General features: G+C 43.9%; 1 protein-coding gene across 1 annotated transcript in view; it reads right to left on the bottom strand.

Annotated features, from left to right (window-relative positions):
* Positions 1-5479: 5479 nt before the first annotated feature.
* STK4 (serine/threonine kinase 4) overlaps positions 5480-20086 on the bottom strand; it is a gene marked incomplete at its 5' end in the record, with an annotated part of 39405 nt that continues 24798 nt past the window's right edge. The window contains one exon of the mRNA XM_009878406.1: positions 5480-5638. Coding sequence (XP_009876708.1) covers positions 5480-5638 — 159 coding nt within the window. The remainder of the gene's footprint in view (positions 5639-20086) is intronic.

The raw sequence follows: 20086 nt of genomic DNA, 5'->3' as shown, positions 1-20086 counted from the left end.
TTAAGCTATTTCACACAGCTAAGAATTAGACAACTCTGCTCAAAGAGACAAAGTAAACTTCAGTACCTTTGTTTAAAACTTTTCCTTCACCAACTTTCAGATCCATGACTGCCCCCCGAGTGTGGTCTCTGCACTCGAGTGGTTACTGGAAAACTGGGAGACTTTAAAGGCCTTAATCTGTCATAAGGAAAGACTCCTCACCAGTAGCATTTCTGGGATCTTACCCGTTCGCAGGCTCCTGCTGCCTTGCTGATCTCAGCGGAGTCCAGGGAGTCAAAAATCAGAGCTGACTCCTTGAGTACGTAGGCGCTAAGTCAACATCACTTGTAATTTCTGGATTTGCTGAACTATGTATGGAGACCACTGAAGACAAACAGTGCTGTAATTATTTTTTTAAAAAATTTTTTAACAAAATTATGCTAAAGCACTTTCTTCTGGTAGCAAGAAATCCTCAAGGTCTGCATTTACTCATGGGTTCACTTTAGCCTTTATCTGAACCATAGCTATTAACTTTATGTGTAGGAAACACATAAACTCAAGGCTTCATTCTAGCTGTTCGAGACAGATAAATGAATAGCCTTGAATGTGTGAAATTAAGTTAACCAAATGCACCTAGACAGGTCACACAGCTTCAGGAAACGAAAACCACAGGCCAGGCATGCAGGGAAGCACAGCCCCAGGGGTGCGTGTTCACAGCCAGACACCGAATCTGGCGAGAGCAGCAGAAGGGGAAAACTGGCCTGTTCCAGGAAAGATCATCCCCTCCTCGGTCCACACGTGATGGTCCAGAGCTTGTGAGCCTCATGGAGCTGGGGACAGGCCACTCGACAGCTCAGCTGCCCACCGGCTGCCCAGAGGCAGGTCTGCAAGGGGCAGTTCTGCTGCTGTGACCACCCCGCATTGGATTCAGGGACTCTGGGCTCCTTCCGCTTCCAGTGTGGAATTGATTTTACCAGCAACAATCTAGAGGGGAGCAGAACAGGCTGTGCTCGATGGAATTGAATTGGTTTAGTTTTTAAACAAGTTGGCTGCTGTCCTGGACTCTTAAATTAAAGGCCAATTAAGTCACTTTCAGTCTGGAACGAGCTGATGGGTGTTTCCTGGTTTGACACTTGCAAATTTTGCCAGAGTGATTAATGCAATGAAAAATTGTCATCTCTCAAGTCAGGGCTGTCAGCCAACCCTCAAAGCATTTATCTAACACACATGCTCAGACTCTGTTGGCCTGTGGACAGGAGGAAATGAGGGTGTAAAGAAGAGTAGTTGGGCAGAAGGGACACTGGCACAGCAAAACCCGTACCTCAGTACTGTTAATTGTTAAGAGAGGAACAAAAACCACTGGTGCTAGGGGATTTGTGGAAAGTCGACTTTTCCCCCCACAGGGTAGAAAAACCTGGCTAAAGACCAGCCCAGCTCACCATTACTTGTCAGGGTTGGTTTTGTTAGTTACATGCAATTAATATTCCTGCAGCAGACACGCTGCTCGCAGCATGACGGGAGCGCAGGCGAACGCTCCCCGGGTCTGGCTGCAGCACTGCTGCTGCGTGGGGGGAACAGCCTTCCCTTTGCACTGGGACTGCACTGTGCCCTGGTAATTTTGCTGGAAATATGTAAGAGCTCCAGGCTTTCCCAGTTACTAGAAATGCCCACAGTCTCCCTCCCTTTGATTTCCACGCTCCTTCTTAACATTTAAAAGCTCAGATCTATTTTGTTTCTTCCGGGATTGCTGACTCCTGAATGAATTCTGTCTCTGCTTCAGTTAGTCATCCCTTCAGGACAGATTTAGTAACTGCTCAGGGAAAGCACGTAGAAGCCAACAGTTCACCGTTGGAAGGCAGCACCCACTCACTGCTAACCTCATCTTTTTCTAAGCTAGAAAGCTGAAAGTGCAGCAAGTCAGTCAGAACAAAGTGAGTGAGCCTCTAGCCTCACCTGTTGCGTGGGGAGGTGGATAAATTGGTACGTACCCACTCCCAAACCTGACTGCGGGCTCACCGAACTTGCTGAAGCATGAAGCAACGGAGCAGAGAGAGCAAATATCGACAGCAGAGTTCACCCTCCCCATCTGCCAGAGCACCCCTTGGGGCAAACAAGCCCCCTGTGCGACCGCAGCTCCCAGCTTCCCCCGCTCCTCGCTGCGGGGAAACTGCCCCACAGCTTCCACCCCGCATCCTTCCGAACCCCCGCCGAGCAGCAGCACGCAGACCTGGCCCCCTGCTGCAGCCAACCTCGCCTGGAGGTGCACAATTAGTAATGTCTAAAGGCTGGGCTGCCTGTTTAAAAACATGTCTGACGTGTTTACCACTTGCGTTTAATAAAGCTTGCGTGCTCCTCCGGAATTTCACGTAACATCAGTTGACTAAAGGCGTGTCATGTTAAAACTTGACCTGATAAGCAATAACACACCAGAGTATTCTAATGCATAAATAGCGAGTCACAACACTGATGCATTCAGGTAAGGACAGTTTATTTGCCCCTTGGAACAAATAAGGCAAGATATTTGAGACAGATCAAACAAAATTTCCTGTATCAAACTCAGAGGAATGCAATAAAAGTTACTATTTCATACATATACAAACTAATGACCCAACACTATTATATACAAACAGCCAGATCTTACAAAATAGCATTTCAAGTCAGCACTTTATGCCAGTGTTGCTAATTTCTTTGTTACAAAAAAGTTAAAGCTACAAACTTCACATTTTTAAGTCTCACGTGACTGACATAATCAGTATCTCTGGGTTTCAGAAGCAAAGATAAAGGTTTGTCCAGAACCCTTTCAGCAATGCAGATGGGCCCAAGGAGCACACGAACGCGGCTTCACACTTAAACGAGCTTTTGCTTTAAAACTTTGTCAGAATAGCTTTCCCTTATGGTACGAGCCTTGGTCTTAGCCTGGAGGACTCTGAGAAGCGAGCACGTACTATGCTCCCAGACACTCTACAAAGGGACCAAAAAGGGAATTATTCTCTAACAGATTGAAAACCAGTGAAGGAGAAAATAATTCCTCTGCATTAGAGCTCCAAGTGCAAGAAACATCATCAAGTCTCAGCTACTGCAAGCATTTAAGAAAGGTTCAAAGACAGTTAAGCCATTGGACCAGTTCTACTTATTTTGGTTCATTTGCTGTATTTTAAGACAATCGCATCAGCAAAGCAGAGAATTTCAAGAGTGCTTACATTCAGTTACAGCAGTCATAGGTTGCATATTCTGTAGATACCACCCTGGGGCGTTTCACCTACAAATTGGGTTTTCTAATGCCCTCAGACCACTAGAAAGTTACCTACAAGTGCAGAGGTAAAACTACTCCCGGCAGAACCTGCTTGACCCACGCCACAAGGCGAGCAGTGCCACATATCTGTACGTCTGTCCATCCAAGTGACTCATACAAGATTCAACACTTGACCAGAGAACTCCTCCCAAGTTGTGGGAGTTTCTTTGATGCAAAAGGACGCTCACAAATATTGCTCGTAACAAACACACACTTAGGGCAAAGCGTATTGCGTGGATTTCAGACGAGCACTGTATGAGCCTTGATGTTCACACAGCGCTTCACTGGACTTCATTGCAGAGTCCAGACTAAGGGATTTTAGTCCATTAACAAGCTTTTAATTACTTGGTTTTCCTAATTTCAAAGCTTCCCTGGTAGTTGAAGCTATCAAAGAGCCGGTTACCCCAGGATGAGCTCTTATTTCAGCACCCAAGATGCACCGCTCGCTGCCTCCCGCAGGGACAGCTGGTGTCCTGATCTCCAGAACATCCGTGTTGGCACCGCGTATCGAACCAAGACAAACCGATGCAACCAGATCTGCCGAGGGGGTGAAAATGGCTTGGTTCCTTTCACAGCAATGGAGTATACCTGGTAACAGTAGCCAAGAGCCTGCTCCAAGGGAAAAAAGAAGAGCCTACAGAGGCGTGAAATGAACTTTTCACCTCTCTAGCAGCATTTGATTTGGGAGACACTGCTATTTAGTTTAATTATCTAGGTGATGTACCAAGGCCTGTTTCAGGAGAATGACATGGAAACTGTTCCCTCTATTGCAGCAAAATAAAAATAAATTGGCAGAAATACGTGCTCTGCCTGAACACTTCATTATGCACTAGACACATCTAAAACTACATCCCTCTGCTGGCACAGCCCACGGGGCAGAGGCATCACTTGGTCTCTGCTCTAAAACGAGGCTCTTTGCTTCTTCTGTTTTACTCTCCACTCTAGTGGTGTGAGTTAATTGCACCATCCTCACAGTGATTGTACACACCGAGGCGTTTTCATTGACTGAGCTACACTGGGCAGGAATGGCAGGGAAATTTAAAGAAAAAACACAAGAGCATCCAAAGGAACTAGAAGAGAAGTGACTGAATCTCTTCCAGTGGGATATCAGTAATTGTCTTCTCATCCAGATCAACTCTGCCTTTGCTCCACCACCATAACTGCACATCCTGCTTAATTCAACAAAGTCTTTGCTTTCAGTTCAACTCTTCTGATGTGCTAAACCTTGCAGAAATGTGAAGGATTGTGAAATTAAGCTTTTATTCAAGCATCTAAAGATGTAAATCTGAAATGAAGCCTATAAAATATTTCATAAACTGTGGAGATTTTGAAGTCCTCTCAGACACAGCGGAAGTACGTAATTCCTGAGAGAGGGTCACCCAATTTCCACCCATTTGAACATCATTACCTTTTCCCAGTGCTTCACCAGCAGGGTCTCCCTGAAGGACATTTCCAAACAGACAGACAAAGGAGAATCAGATCACCAGTTGGCTTTTGGTTTTAAGTTGGTGTGGGTTTTAAATTACAGACTGTAATCTCTGACTGAGGCACAACATGCTTTATCTAGTCGTATAAATTCATAAAGCACACAAGAAGAGGAAAAAACTGAGGTCTTGAAGAAACCACACTTGCTTAAAGCAACAGTGTAAGGCATGGGGCATATTACAGGCTTTTTAAAAAACGAGCTTTAAGTTTCTTTCAAAAGGCTGGAGCGGTTTGTACATGTTCTCACCTGCTCTCTCCAGTGACCTAAAATTTCGCAGTACCTTAAAAGTAGAAAGATACAGTTTACAGCTTGAAATTGAGTCTATGCTTTCACAATGAAAAACAAAAACAAAACCCATGAAAAGATGCAGGCGTTAAATACCACAATCCGTATTAACTTAAATCAAAACGGACTACTGAAAGTTCAGTTGAAAAGAGAGTGAGCCAACTTCCATCAGCCTATTTCTATCTGTTCCTCTCAGTTAAAAACAATCTCCCTAAAAACAGTAACAGAACTCCTTCGGAATAACATTTTAAATACATGTTGAACACTAAAACATACCATTTTTTTTTCCTGAGTTCACAAAGGTGCTATGGAAAAATAAATGAGCAGAAGTATTGCCCTCTATTTCGCTAGCATATTTCAATAGAAATCAATCTGTTTAGTAGTCATAAAAGCAAGGAGCTGATTGTTTGAGGATGGAAGAACATTCTACCAGTGGCTCAGAAGTTCTGCTGCCGCCGCTTCTTGGCTTCAATGGCATCGAGGATCGGCTGCCGCTTCGACTGGTACTTCTGGCGGATTTCTTCAATCTCCTGCTCCATCATGGGGTCCAGGGCTGAGAGCCTCTTCTGAAGCTCATCGACGCTCCAAGTCTTTAGCTAGCAAGGAGACAAGAGGAAGAGACACCGGCATCAGTGCAGCTGCCAGTCACACACCTGCAGGGACTTTGCTGCCCATCTGAAGGCCACATGTGTCTTCCAGTTGGAGAAGGTGAGATAGTTCTGCTCCAGACTGGGGCTCTCAAGAAGACTGACATGAGCCTCAGGTTACTGGGCTGCTTTTGCTCATTTTACAGATACTTTACATTCTCTGGTTAGTGACAGCATGGGTGTATTAAACAGCCAGTGAATTATCTCCCCCACCGAGTTGTTTTTCTAACGCTTCACTCAGCGGGCTTAGAACAGAAGCACTGTATCGAGATGGAACAGAAGTGAAGTTCTCTCCCCCTCCCCTTTTCTTGCAAATAAACTTCCTTCTGCTAAGTGACAGGAAGAAAAAAAAATCATTTACAGAAGTTGCATCTGAAGGAAAGAAAAAACCCCCAAAACAACAACAAAAAAAAACCCCAAAGCACATTTATGTACAATGAGGCTGAACCTCAATCATGGTGAGGAGTTCGGAGTGCCCTAAGCTACAAATCCCAGAACACAAGTCCCTTTGGGTTGGCCTTGTACCAACACAATACACAAGTACAATTTGTATTTTACTGTGCACCTGAGGCTGTCAGGCTGGTCTGCACAAGCTTCCCTTCACTGAACTGCCTGCCTGCCCGGGGTTTAACTGGCTCTTTAGTGCACACCAATTCTGTGAGAACTGGCAGACAAAAGTTTTATTCTGTGTTTAGATGTGCTAAGTGTGGCCTGGGATAGACTAGATTGTCCATAGTTACACCCTTTATGTAATATTATATCCTGTGGAACAGACAGGATTTTAGGACAAGATTAAAAAATAATGGACACTGGAATTGCTTCCAATGTTTACATAAGCACCAGTTCTCTTCCCATCCAAGACCAAGCGACCCCTAGAAACACAGGGGAGACACAGTTCAAGCCACTGCAGTGGGATGGGAGTGAAGATTTGCACCATCTGCTTTCAGTGACCGCCGGCTGCGGATACTAAGAACGTGTAAAACCACATGTTTTGTTGTGGTTTTTTTTTGTGAACAAAGAAGTGTGAATTTTTAGACTTTCGACAAATGTCGTAATTGAGTTATCTTCAGTTAAATGCAAGTGATGCTGCTATCCTGGCTTAGCTGTTAATTAGTCAGCTGTAGTGGTTATTCTGCAGGCCATTTCTGAACCAACACACAGCGAAATGCTTGCTGCCTACTACAGAGCAACAAGTGAATCACCGGCTGTTTCGTGGCAGTTTGCATCACTCCTTAAAACATAACGTATGTGCTAAAATACAGAAAAATCCTTATTCTTCTTCCTGAGGTGGAAGAGAGAGCAGTCCCCAAAACACAAGGTCATCTGCTAGCTGGTTTCTCACAAGATCTTTTGAAATTCTTTAGCAAATTCTGGTAAATAAGGTATTTCCCAGTTGAAATTACAGGGTCACGAATCCACTTTAATAATCTAGGCACATGTGAAACACAACCTTTCTTGCAAGGGTATACAGTCTTTTGGCCTCTCCAATCAGGCAACTGTTCATTAGAATGACAAAGCACTTCCTCTGCAAAGATATACATTATTTATACACATTAATGCAACTTTACCAGACAGCAGTTTAAGTTGATGCATGGCACCAGTTGCCTTTTCACACTAATTTATTATGGAGCAGGTAATTATTCAACAGTCCCCTTCCTCACAGTCCAGGGAATTGAACAGTCAAATAAAAACGTAAAAAAAAGAAGAAAACATTAATTCAAGTACTGAACACATATACTAAGCAGCAATATTGGAGCAAATGGCTGTCAGCTCTCCCGCAGTACTCAGTGCTAGACTACTAAAAGAGAGTTTTGGGACAGATCTAATGCACCTTGCTCATGGCTGAAGTCAACTACTAGACGTCAGAAACCATCCCAAGTCTTCCAGGGATGCCCTCTGAGCCTTCTCCACTACCCTCCCGAAGAGCTGGGTGCTGCCTCCAGCCAGATCCAAACCACCAGAGCTGGCAGACCAGAGGGCAGAGCAGATTTACAGCGATGAACCCGCCAGACCCCAAGAATGTGGCAGTAAGAAGAAAAAAACCTGCCCTATTAACGTTTTTGAACATGATTTAGCATCACAGGACATCGTTCGTGGACTCCAACACACAAAGTCATTCTGCTAAGCACAAGCAACTGCTTGCCAAGGGACGCAACGGCTTTGACAATTCCTGGGACTGCGTGTTAGTCAGGACAGATGGCTTAGCAGGATGGAAGATGCTCAGAGTATGGCTAAGTCTGGAGTGGGCAAAAGCCTACAGATACACATTAGTATGAATAAATCAGGAAGTGGGTTACCTGCGCAGACATGTGATGCAGAACGAAGCAGCTGCTTAAGGAGACTGATCACGGGTTAAGCAGAACGGGGATGGTGGGAGAAGGAAGCGAGGCAAGTTGATGCAGCACAAAAATCTAAGAGCACAGAAAACACAGCCTGAGCGCAACGCTGCGCATTGATGGGGAGGAACTAATTGCAGAGTCTTCATCTGGAACAACACCAGCATGGCTGTGAATGCCACGCTACTCCTGAGGAGGCAGAGAAGCTAAAGGGCAACGCTAGTAAAAGGTCCAGGACGTGACTGTTCACCACCAAGAAGCTGACAGGAGACTGGCAGGTGTCCAACAACTAACAAGAGCCCGGGCAGCTGCAGAGAACACTCCCCCTCTGCTCCCACTCTGCATCAGGCCCCTGACTGCACCAGCCGTGGGCTGTTACTTGGTTTATCCTGCCACCTGCACACAGATCAAAATTAAAAAAAGAACTGCTTAAAACGTGAGTGCCTCCATTTCACTTTGCTGCGTGGCATTTCACTATACGCCAATGCCACAGCCAGACTTTCTCCCAGAAATTAAGTTTTTAAACTCCAGCCTATCTGTCCCTGCAGTGGTAGACTCCTGGGATACTGACATTATTCTTGCAGAGAAATGCCAGAAGCAAAATTCAACAGGAAGGACAAGGACAGAGCATTTCATGACAAACTGTTACACAGGGTAAAGTCTCAGCTGCAACTGGAGCTGGTTTTAGCCAGTGGCTCAGTCGCATTCCTCTCCTCACTTCCCAGTAATTCTTCTGTTGTAAGAAAGCTAAGTGTCTTTGTAAAAACTATCTATTTTTGTTCACAGTGATCAAGTAGCCAAGACAAACTTTTAAAGGAAGGAATCTCATTTCAAATGTAAAGACTGCTATAAAATACTTGCTCTAAGGTTGGTCAACGGGGAGAGGTGGCAGCGCGGTGGAACTGTCCAAGCAAGGTTGTACATGCAGAAATCTTATTTTTAACCGATTAGCAGTTCTATTTTTACTCAAAGTTTTGAGAATGATCTTTAAAAACACCCAGCTGAAGATGTCAGAGGTGCAAGCATTCACCTGAAAGGCCCTCACTCACGGCCATGCTCGTTGCTCTTCAGGCTGTAGACACCACAGACAGCAAGACCTTGTTCTAATATGCTGATGATTTCTACTATATAATTCAGAAGGACATTTATAATTACATCCTTCAGAAGGACATAACCTATGGCCTTTCCATGCATATGCAGTAATGACAGACAAATCAAGAACAGATCATTTGATACACAATTTCTTCCTTGAGGAGAAGATTTGTAAGTTACTCATGACATCCCTTGGCCAGCATTTCAGACAGACTTGCGGGTAACTACTCCGCTGAACAATGCTCACCTCAGCAAACTGCTTCTGCGCGGCTGTCCTTTCAAATCAGCTTTTTAAAAATACGAAAAAAAAATCCAGCACTTGCATTTGTTACAGTCAGGTAAAGTGTCACTGCGACATGATATTCCACTGAATGTAAATGAACCTGAGCGCCAAAAGAAGAATGACTAAAGGCTCTCTGCAGGCACGTCAGGCACAGCCACAGGTTCGATATTCAGGGGCACCACGGTCTGAAATTTACACCTACGCAGCTCTGTCCTGAGCAAGAGGCAGGCTAAAAACCCACCACAGTATTTTCTAAACAGACCATACCAGTTTTAGGTTTCACACAAGATCTACTATAAAACATGAAATCTAAAGAATTAGCTCAGTCCCGTCCCTGTCTTCAAGAAAACCAAACAGAAAACCCCAAACAGAGAAAACTTTTTGAAGGAGAAGCTGATGCAAATGATTTATCACAGTTCTCTCGACACCCATAGCCCTTACACGGAGGAGCACCTGTGCTTGGTTTTCCTACAGCAGGGTCTGTAGACTCACCAGTTTGGGACCTGGCACACTCCTCTGGTCCTTCAAGGACCCGTCAGCAGAAGCAGCACACGGTGACCGGTGACTCGGACTGGTCTGCATCACTGACATAAATACAATGCTGTCCAGTGTTGCCTGAGTCACTTCAGCTATCATTCTTATTTGTTCCTCCACCAAAAACTGTGCCAGCAAAATCCTCTTGCTGCATGAGTTATAAGCATCAAATAGAAACGAGCTGTTTCACGGCAGTTTTCACGCATTTATTCCCCAACAAAGACGTTTGGCCAATTGCTAACTCACCAGCTGCACGGGAATCAAAAACATTATCTTGGGGCAAGTGAAAAACATGCTCCTCTAGCAACTTCCTTTTTATTTGCTGACACTGAACCTGATCCCGAGATTTAGCACAGAGCCTTCTCTTTGCATCTTTGCGATGTTTCACGCTAGCTGGGCTCTGCTTCTAAATATGGTCTTAGAAGTTTGGATGCTCGTGCCAAACACGAACCCTCCATCTCCAGGGAGGGGATGTAGCTGTGCTATCGTCTTTTAAACGCACAGATGTACCCTGACTTCCAGAACAAAGCAGGAACGTATATGACATGGGCGAGAAGGAATTACTCTCCTCACGGTGAAAGCATTTGAAGAGTTTTGTAGAAGATGGCTGTTTTCAAGTCTTGATATTATAGCAAATCCCACAAACAAAACTAGGAAGCTGTTCTCTCCTTCCTTAGCCCCCTGGTCCTACTCTTCTACCACAGTTTCTGTGAGTATGAACCCTTGTCTTCCACATGCTCACACAGAGTATTTTCTGAATATCCTCCCACCTTTACCACCAACGGCCTGTGGCTTTTTAGAAAGGAAACACCCAGAGAACTGGTCTGCCTTTCACTGAAATATTTCAGGTGGCATTTACTGCTCGGCACCACTTCATGTCAAACTTTTAAGTTTTAAATAGCCTTTAAAAAAACTGGCTTTAGCAATTATCGCTTCATAAGGGGCAGTGGGAGTTTGAAGACTAAAATACAGAAGTAATAAAATTGCAGCTTCCCACGCTACACAGGGAAATAAGTTCCTAGTGGAAAAGATATGAGCCAGATGGGAACTAAAGAAAAAAAACTAATTAATTGTCTACTAGGATAGCTTTTATTGTTCTATCTTCCTTTTCTGCCCAGTTTTACTCTGCAGTCTAAGAGTTCTTGAACACATGTCCAGTGATCAAAGCACCCCTCCCCAGAAACTCAGGACATCTTGAATCATTAGTAGGGCGCACAACTCTTCATTTACTTGGGTGTATTTGGACAGGCAAAATCTCAACATGGCTTAAGAAAGGCTTTTATCCAAACCAAGTTATCCTAGCTACGTTAAATATTAAATGCCAGACAGGGATTTGCTGCTAGAGATAATAGGAAATATTACCACTGCAATATAGTAGCAACAGGCTACTCTAGAAAAAACAAAACAAATCCAAACCCAACTGACTGGGATTGCAATTGCATGGAAGCACATCAGAGCCCCTCCCTGGAGGGTACTGATCGTCCCACTTGACAGTCAGACACAGCTACGTACCAGAGACAAATAGAAAAGAATTCCTACAAATAGTCTATTAAGTGCTCAGATGTCCTTTGGGAAGGGAGGCTCTTCACAGAAGAGACTCATTAAACTCTCGCTTCAGGTGCCCGTGGTTATCGGTGATGCTATCGAGATGCCTCCCTCTGATAAAAGCAAGGGCTTCCTCGACCCAGGATCCTGCAGATCCCTCTGACGTGTACCCACCTCAACTTCTGAACTCTTCTTCTATCACCTCCTCGAGCAGGGTTTTATTTCTGGGAGGCGATCACCCATTGGATACCACTTGCTGCGACTATTTCTAGCAACCACCTCGGAGTGTAATTCAGCCTGCAGCATGCGAGAGTGCATGGGTGCTACAGAAGACCACGAGCTAGAGAGAGGTGTCAAATCTCAAGGATTCATGAATGTGAGCTCTGACAAGTGTAAGAACTGAGATTATTCTGGAATTAGCCTTCTGCAACTTGAAAGACTGGTTAAACACAGTATCAATTAAACACTAGTACCAAATATACTCTGAGGGAACAGATTACTGAATAGTACTAGGCACTTTTTTTCAAACCAGCAAAAAAAGCATCCAGTTTCTCTGGCCAAAATTAAATGTAGAGGGTGATTTCTCATGCTGAGCAGTGCTCCAGACTTCAGGTCTTGAAAAGGGTGATATAAATTGGTGGTGGAATAGCATGCCATTTTTTTCCTCAGCATTTTTCCTGAAATGCTGGCTTAATACCACTTGGCACACTTTCAATCACTGATCTAAAAATTAAGTGCCTTGTTCTCATTTATGTTTCCAGCATAAGGAGGCCTCGATGTAATGTACGAGCAGGCATTAACTATTTATTCACTGTGAGTTGTCCAATTCAAGGGACACAGGAATCTAAGGACCTACAGGCACTTGCCGCCCGCTTCTCATCATGATTGTCAGGTCCCTACAACTGGACAAATCTATCGCGAAGCCACACTACAGAGGGGCTACAGTAAATCAGAACAAACCCCAGTGCCTACACACACATTAGTTATCTTGATTTCCCCCCACCCCTTTTAGCATTATAGCATGTCAGTGAAGCTTCTCACTGTTATGAAAGCAGTGGATGAAATGCACTCACTGTGGGATTTCATGCAAGATTAAAAATACAGATATTAATCTTTCAAAGGATTTGAAAAATAAGTCTCAGCAGCACAAGCTTCTGCTTTTAATGCAGCTTAATAATTTAGGCAATGTGCTAGCAACACACATCACGGGCTGCAGCATCCAGCACAAGTCAAGACAGCACTGCGGCTGGAACTTCCCACAGGACGCGAAGGGGATCTGTGGTCAGTGCACATCTGGAGACAGATGTTTCAGAGCACCTCTTCCAGACAGCAGATGACTGCCCACAAAGAACTAACACTCAGCTTTCAACTAGCCCATCACACGCTCTAGAGGCCAGGCCCACTTAAGCCAGGGCAAGTCAAGCACCTGAAGCAGTTAAACAAGTAAAGCGACATCATCGCTCTACCAGAGGAAAGACAGGCACTGGCACCCAGCTCAGCATCTGACTGGCTTCTTGGGACCTGCCCCTCCGCCCCAGGTGCTTCTGCTCACAGAACCAGCACCACTCGGCTGACAGACACACGCACCAGAGGCTGCCGAGGCCACTGTCCTGCTCTAGCAAGAACGTCCTTAGTTTTATTATCCAACTTCTCTTATTTCAGGCTACGTTTACACCCACGGTGCTTGATCTTGCTGGTTCAGCAAGGCCGGTCCTCAGGCGCATCTCCAGTAGCCAACTAACAGTCACTAACGTCCAGCGGTCCCTGGCGGCTCTGGCTGCCCAGGCACAACCAGGCAGCGACGACGCAGAGCAGGTTCCCCCCCAGCACAGAGCACTGCACAACTGCGGGAACGCCGCAGCCTGGATGAGCACCGTCGGCATCCCCGAGTTGCCCTTAGCCAAGAACTGCACTTTATTAATCCTTATGTATCCTTAGTTATTAATCCTTATGTAATCCCTAAAAGGCTCAAGGAAGGTTTGGTGTTACAGCCAGCACAACCATACAACCTCTGAATGCTGTTACTCCAGCATTGTACAGAAATTATATCAAGGAAGAAAACCCATCCAAAGCTCCACTCGTTGATATGAGTGGTCATCAAAAGAAAGGTTTGTTTCTTTTTTTTTTTTTTTTAAATGAGCAATGCATTTTAATCTTCTGAGCTCCAAGATTAAATTTCCTTTTTTAGCCTTAGTACCAATTATGAGTATGAATTACCTTATTCACTTCCAAAAATCATCCCAAGTACCGTACACACTAATCTAAACAAAGGAAATGACAAATTGTGTCAGCGTTATTCAGTAGCACTGATCTTCAAGAAGTCCAAACTTTAAAATCCTTTAGGGACTTGGAAAGTGGCTGACTAATCCTGTAACCACAAAGACAAGTTATTTCACTGGTTTTTTTGGTCAGTAACTGAATTAGAAATCAAGCTAAAAGGTCAGCCTGTCTGGACAAGCAAAAGAAAAAAGAAACAAACAAACAAAAAAAGAACACCACCAGCAAAAAAAAAAAAAAAAAGAAAGAAAAGAAGGAGCATCACTCACCTATTAAAAACCACTTGCTTGCCAGAGATTTGATTAAGGAAAAGCACAGTGCAGGTTTTATTCCTTCTCTAAGTGATTATGCTTTAATTTTCTTAAGTAAGAGCACCAAAAATACCTCTGGACATGCTAAAACAAATCATGTCATTGGGCTCTGAAGATCTGGCTAGCTGCACAAATGAACTGTAAAGTACACAGCTGACCAACTTGGTTCTTTCTCCTCTTTTAAAGAAAAACAGTCTGTCAGAAAATGCTGCTAGGGAGGGTATGCGGGTCTGTAATGCAGCTTCATTCCAATCCAACATATCGTTTTCTCCTCTCTGCCTTGCTCCTAAGCTCTATTCAATTAAGGATTAACAACTTTTTATTATTATTATTCAGGAACTCCTGAACAAGCAGAAGAATACCTGAAAAGCAATTGCTCCATACAACATTACTCGGTGTACTATTGCTACAAGACACAAATCCAACTGACGCCGTAGCCAATTAGTTAACACCAAATCAGTATGTGAATACAGTCTTCGTGAATAACGTGGAGTGAGAAGTTTGCTACCAGTATATTAACTTATCTCAAAGACTGTATCACCCACGTTAAGCAGGCATTATAGCTAAGCCAATGTTGTTTCAAAACATCCTAACGTTTAAGAGTATTATCCTTTATTCAAAACGTGTTTTTCATTCGAGTCTTAGTCTCTCAGTTTATTTCCAGCTCCAGGAGAGCTGCTGAAAGGGGTTTGTTTCCCAGAAGACCACACCAGTTCCCTACCTCGTGTGCCCAAAAGCGAGGCTCGTCATAAAATCCTGGTCTGAGACGGCTTTGTCTCCCCTCCCTCGCTAAGGGAAAGGAACCGATGGCCTTGTTTGAAGGCAAGGAACACAGGAGACAGAATTAACAGCTTTCTGAGGAAACCACAGAGATTTCCAGGGCATTCTGAAAAACAAAGGGCTGTCATCTATAAAAGAAGGGGCAAATGTTTAATATCTTACAGACAAATAGTTTTTGGAACAGTCCCCCAGGGAACCATCTCCATAAAGCCCGCGTCACACGGACCTGCACACCTCGTCAGACAAGGTTTTGCCAAGTGCTCACTATTACTCGGGCATCTTTTTATAGTGATCCTGTATGAGGGTAAGTCACAAACCAAGGAGATAAGCATTCCACTTCTGCATAATATTCCTTTCAGACTGTATCAGTCTGTGTGTTAAGCTACTCTTTCTCACTCATTCTTGCAGGTCAAAGCTTGGGCTTTGAAGCCATCCCTCACTGAGATTACTGAAATAAAAGCTAAGGTAAATCTCCCAGGATACCCTGGCCTTTGGAAGCAGCTGTTGCCAACTCAGACTCTGTGACCTTCTCTGTAAGAGCAAGACCTCAGATATTCTTCCCACATGATGGAACTCCCTCCTGCAAGTCTCTGGTGAGGTGAGCAGGGAGGCACCGGGTGATTCCATGCATCAAACAACACCAGCAACGAGCAACATCTGCAGATTTTATAGTGATGCAAGAAGAGGGTGCCCAAAGGCAAACGCGCCAGGTCCAGAAATCAGAGCTGACCTCCTCCATAAAATATCTTCTCAGGCACTTGTCCAGATGAGACCTGGCCTACCGGGATGTATTCACAGAGGCCCGATGGAGACTTTATCCCCAGGATTTTTGTTTAAGGTCTAGAGACTGCAAGAGGCAATCCAGAGCAGCTGTACTAGGTTCCTGATGCGGAGTCCCCAAAAGGAGTTCTTTTTGCTACAGATGAGGAAAACCTGGGCAGGTTTGTCTTTTTAAGTGACATTACCTTTTACAAACATCTGTACTGGTAGATGAATTGCAAGAAGTTTTTAGAAGCATTTCAAATGGCTCTCGTTTGAGCCACAGCACTCTTTAAGGGAGATGATGTGCCAAGAACACACCCCAGCCTTTAAAGCAGAACTCGGGGCGTAACATGGCTCAAACAGGTTTTCTAAAGTATTCAGTATGCTCAGAGATTTTTTTAACATCACACCTTCAATTATTAATTCCTCTTCCCTTTCTCCCAAAGCAGAAATGCACTTTGCAGCCTGATCTTAAACATACAGTAGCAGTGGAACAAATCCCACGATCAAAGACCCTGGATGAAGTTCTGTTAGTTTTTCAGTTCATCTGCAAAACTTTCAGTCAAAGGGGCTTCCAAGATAGTCCAGGATGTTGAATTTACAAGCCTGAGCACTCTCACATACAGTTGATTTCGGGTTACATTATTTCAGTCTCCATTACGGGCTATGACCTAAGCAATTCAACACAAACAGCAACTCATTTTACTTCCCACTCACCGCAAGTTTCATTTAAAAGCCTTATGTCACAGAAGGCCTGCTATATACAAAAATATAGCAAAAATGAAATTTTGACAGCAAGTTGTGGCAGTAAGTGCTTTGCAATCAATGTCAGTACGCACCGAAGTGAAAGCAGGTGGTGAACAATGATCCTGTTACCGAAAGGAAGACAGCAGAAATCCATTCTCTTCCACAGCAGATATAAAACACCAAACTACCTTTTTCAATTTCAAATATTGCTAACAAATTTTATAACCAAACATGGTACCTTCTGGGTTGGTGTTTTTTAGTGGTTGTTGTTATAAAGGGAATGTAGAAAGGTTTACAAAATTTATACCCACAGAGCTTGCTGTAAATCACGCTGGTGGTTTGAAGCAGTCATGAATTCAGTGAGGTTTGCAGTAAGATTCAGAGTGTTTTCCTCACGCAAATGTTACAGAAGATTCAATACTACTTAACAAACAATGGAAGAGATAAGCAAGCTGTTCCTGGGCTTATTTTTAAAATGACTGTATGTTTGATTACAAGGTGACAAAATGGAACATTTTTCATTAATAAAGATGTCACAAGTTAAAAGTGCTGGGAAAAACATACTAAATATGCCGAAAAGATAATGCTTAAAAGAACACAAACAATTAGTAGAGCTTTAAAAATTCTTGGCAGATGGCTGAAGAACAATAAAAAAAAAGGAAATCCATTTAAGGGACATCAACGTTATGAATCAAAGCAGGCGACATTTAAGAACATTTTTCATTAATAAAGATGTCACAAGTTAAAAGTGCTGGGAAAAACATACTAAATATGCCGAAAAGATAATGCTTAAAAGAACACAAACAATTAGTAGAGCTTTAAAAATTCTTGGCAGATGGCTGAAGAACAATAAAAAAAAAAGGAAATCCATTTAAGGGACACCAACGTTATGAATCAAAGCAGGTGACATTTAAAACCAATGAATAAAACATCACAAAAACCTGTCTCTTTTTACAAATCATACTTACATCTAGGTACTACACTTCAAGATCTCCTTCAATTAACAGGAGATACCATGGGGTACCACTTCAGTTTTGGAAATTAATAGTTGTCTATTTTGGACTGTCTTCTGTTGTCAGGAAAAAAATAAATTAGTTGGGTTCGACTCTCCCATCCTCCCAAAAAAACGTATGGTCTTAATGCTCTCCTCCTGGAAGAAAACTTTGTTTTAGATACAGCACAGCCTAAACAACCATCTCAAGTTGACTCGCTTCCTAGTTCTATAGGACCTAGACAGGGAGACCCATCAGCCATCTCGGATCTGGCTTTATCTCTCAAACTGATTGATGTCCTAGTAAAGAAGTTCACTTTAAGATCAAAGTAAGACTATTGGAAGAAATCAGTGCCTGAGAAGTAATTTTCATTCCAGCCACCACTGGGAAGAGGGGGCGTTCATGATAAATGAAGGGAAGAAGCTTTTGGACAGAGAAATCCCTGAAGATTCTCTCAAAGTGTTTGGTTTAGTCTTGGAAAAAATGTTATCGAAAAAGACTCTGCTTTAACCAAACATCTTTCTTTCTATGCAAAACCATACATATTCAAATTAATTTTTGGAACAACGTATCTTCATAGAGTCACACAAGGGTCAGAAAACTTGCGGCCTCTTATAAAAGAATGCATTGTAAGTTTCATAATAATTCAGCAGAAGTCTGAAGGTTATTTGATTTTCAAAGAAACCCATTTAAATGACCTGCAAATATGCACACTCTAATAAGGCTTATTTTTTTTTTTCCTTCCTATCCAAGTGGGTAGACTTTCCAGAGTCTTAGCAAGGGTCAGAAAACTTGCGGTCTCTTATAAAAGAATGCATTGTAAGTTTCATAATAATTCAGCAGAAGTCTGAAGGTTATTTGATTTTCAAAGAAACCCATTTAAATGACCTGCAAATATGCACACTCTAATAAGGCTTATTTTTTTTTTCCCCTTCCTATCCAAGTGGGTAGACTTTCCGGAGTCTTAGTAACCAGCTCAGATTATTCACTTGAGTAATCTGGATGGGAGAAAGGCAGAACAGAAAGATTAGTGTAGAGGCCTGTATCTGACACCTTCACCAAGCTGCTCAAAGACTGAAGTAAAAGGAAGACAAAGTTCAGAGGATCACAGTAGAGTCAGGAAAGACTACAAAAAGGAGTCACACCACAGCAGCTTACCCATATAATGCAAGTACTTTTCTCCCACCATCTGCTTTATCTATGTATCCTCAGCACACCTTCCTCCTGCTGCTAGAGAAGACCCGACAACCAGCGCCAGCACAGCGAGAGCCAATTGCTTAGCCTGCCGTCATTTCAAAGCCTGCAACTGTACAGAAAATACTCCCAAGTTTTTAATCGATTGAACTTCTAGAAGGACAAAAGGGAGTGAAGCTATAAAGCATCAATATTAGATTGCTAATAAATGCTATCCAAATGAATGTTCGGAGAAACCAAAGACATGGAATGTTCCAGGTACCGGCAGACAACAAGCTGTTCACAAGACAAATGACACCTTCATGGACAGAATACAATAAATTAGCGACTCTGGTCATTGTAAAGCAGAACGTGTTTTCTGTTATTGATAAGCAATAAATCACCTGCCCTCTAACAGTTCCTCCCTATAAATCACTTCCGATGAAAGAAACAGATGGTTCCAGCACGCAGCCATTCTTCACCTCAGTCCTGAGCCAGGAGAAGAAATACTCCGTGCCAAGACATGCCCATTTGCACCCGCAGCCTCTCTGCACCAGTGCAGGTGAAGCAGCAGGGCGGCACAAGAGCCGTAACGCCCCGGGGCACCAGCTGCAGCTCCTGCGGACGGGGCTGAGCACATGGAGCTGCAGCAGCACCAGGCACGGCCCCGGTTTGGGCTCCACCTGGGCTGGATCTCTTCTCACCACCCGGACCTCACCTGAGCTGCACAAGCAGCTCCGATCCGCAGGCGTTGTCAGGCTGGCGTCTGCCCCCAGGCTCAAAACCATGGTACGATCCTAATGGGATTCGACTCGCTGTGAAAGGATTAGTTGTGGGATCAAACCCAGACTTTCCTCCAACTCCTGTGTCTTTCTCTGCCCTGCTCTGTCTAGCAGATAGCGAGGCGGAGACAAGAATTGTTGCTTGTACGTGAGGGCTCTGACTGTGCAGCCCTGACAACAGTGGCAGCTGACCAGCTCCCACCTTCTTCCTCCCAATTAGAGGCAATTAACACCTCCTGCTCATCCTTCCTTCTTTTGCCCTTTAAGAATTTCAGAAGCAACAGTGCTACTGCTTGCAGGACATCTTCCCCAGCAGCAGAGAACCAGATGACATTGCGCACTGCAAAGTGATGAAGTCTGTTTTGGAACTGGAGGAAATAGCACCAATCTCTCCTGTCCAAAGAAATTCCCATCAGCAGCCAACTCGACACTTCTCAAAGGGAGCTCAAAAGACGAGCCTGCACTGCAAATAGCGCTCAGCGTGGAAACACAAGGCCTGAAGCACGGGTTCGCTCACGGCAGACTGAAACGTGGTGAACTTGTGAACAAAGGCCCTGACAGCAGCCACCTCCTTAGCAAACGCAAGCAAATCAAGGTCTTCCTAAAAGAAGGAAGACAATTCTTTGGAAAGAGAGATAACCCACATTTCTGAACGTCAGCTTCCTTCCCAGAGCTGCAGCAGCAGGAGGGAGATTTGCAGTGCAGGAAGTGACAGCTGAGGGCTGCAGTTCTGCTCTGAGGTCCTGCGGGTGAACGGCAATGCTTTCCTCCAGAAGCTCACCT

Source organism: Apaloderma vittatum, unplaced genomic scaffold (assembly GCF_000703405.1).
Source record: "Apaloderma vittatum isolate BGI_N311 unplaced genomic scaffold, ASM70340v1 scaffold7731, whole genome shotgun sequence".
Classification (NCBI taxonomy): domain Eukaryota; kingdom Metazoa; phylum Chordata; class Aves; order Trogoniformes; family Trogonidae; genus Apaloderma; species Apaloderma vittatum.
This window is presented reverse-complemented; position numbering and strand designations above follow the sequence as displayed.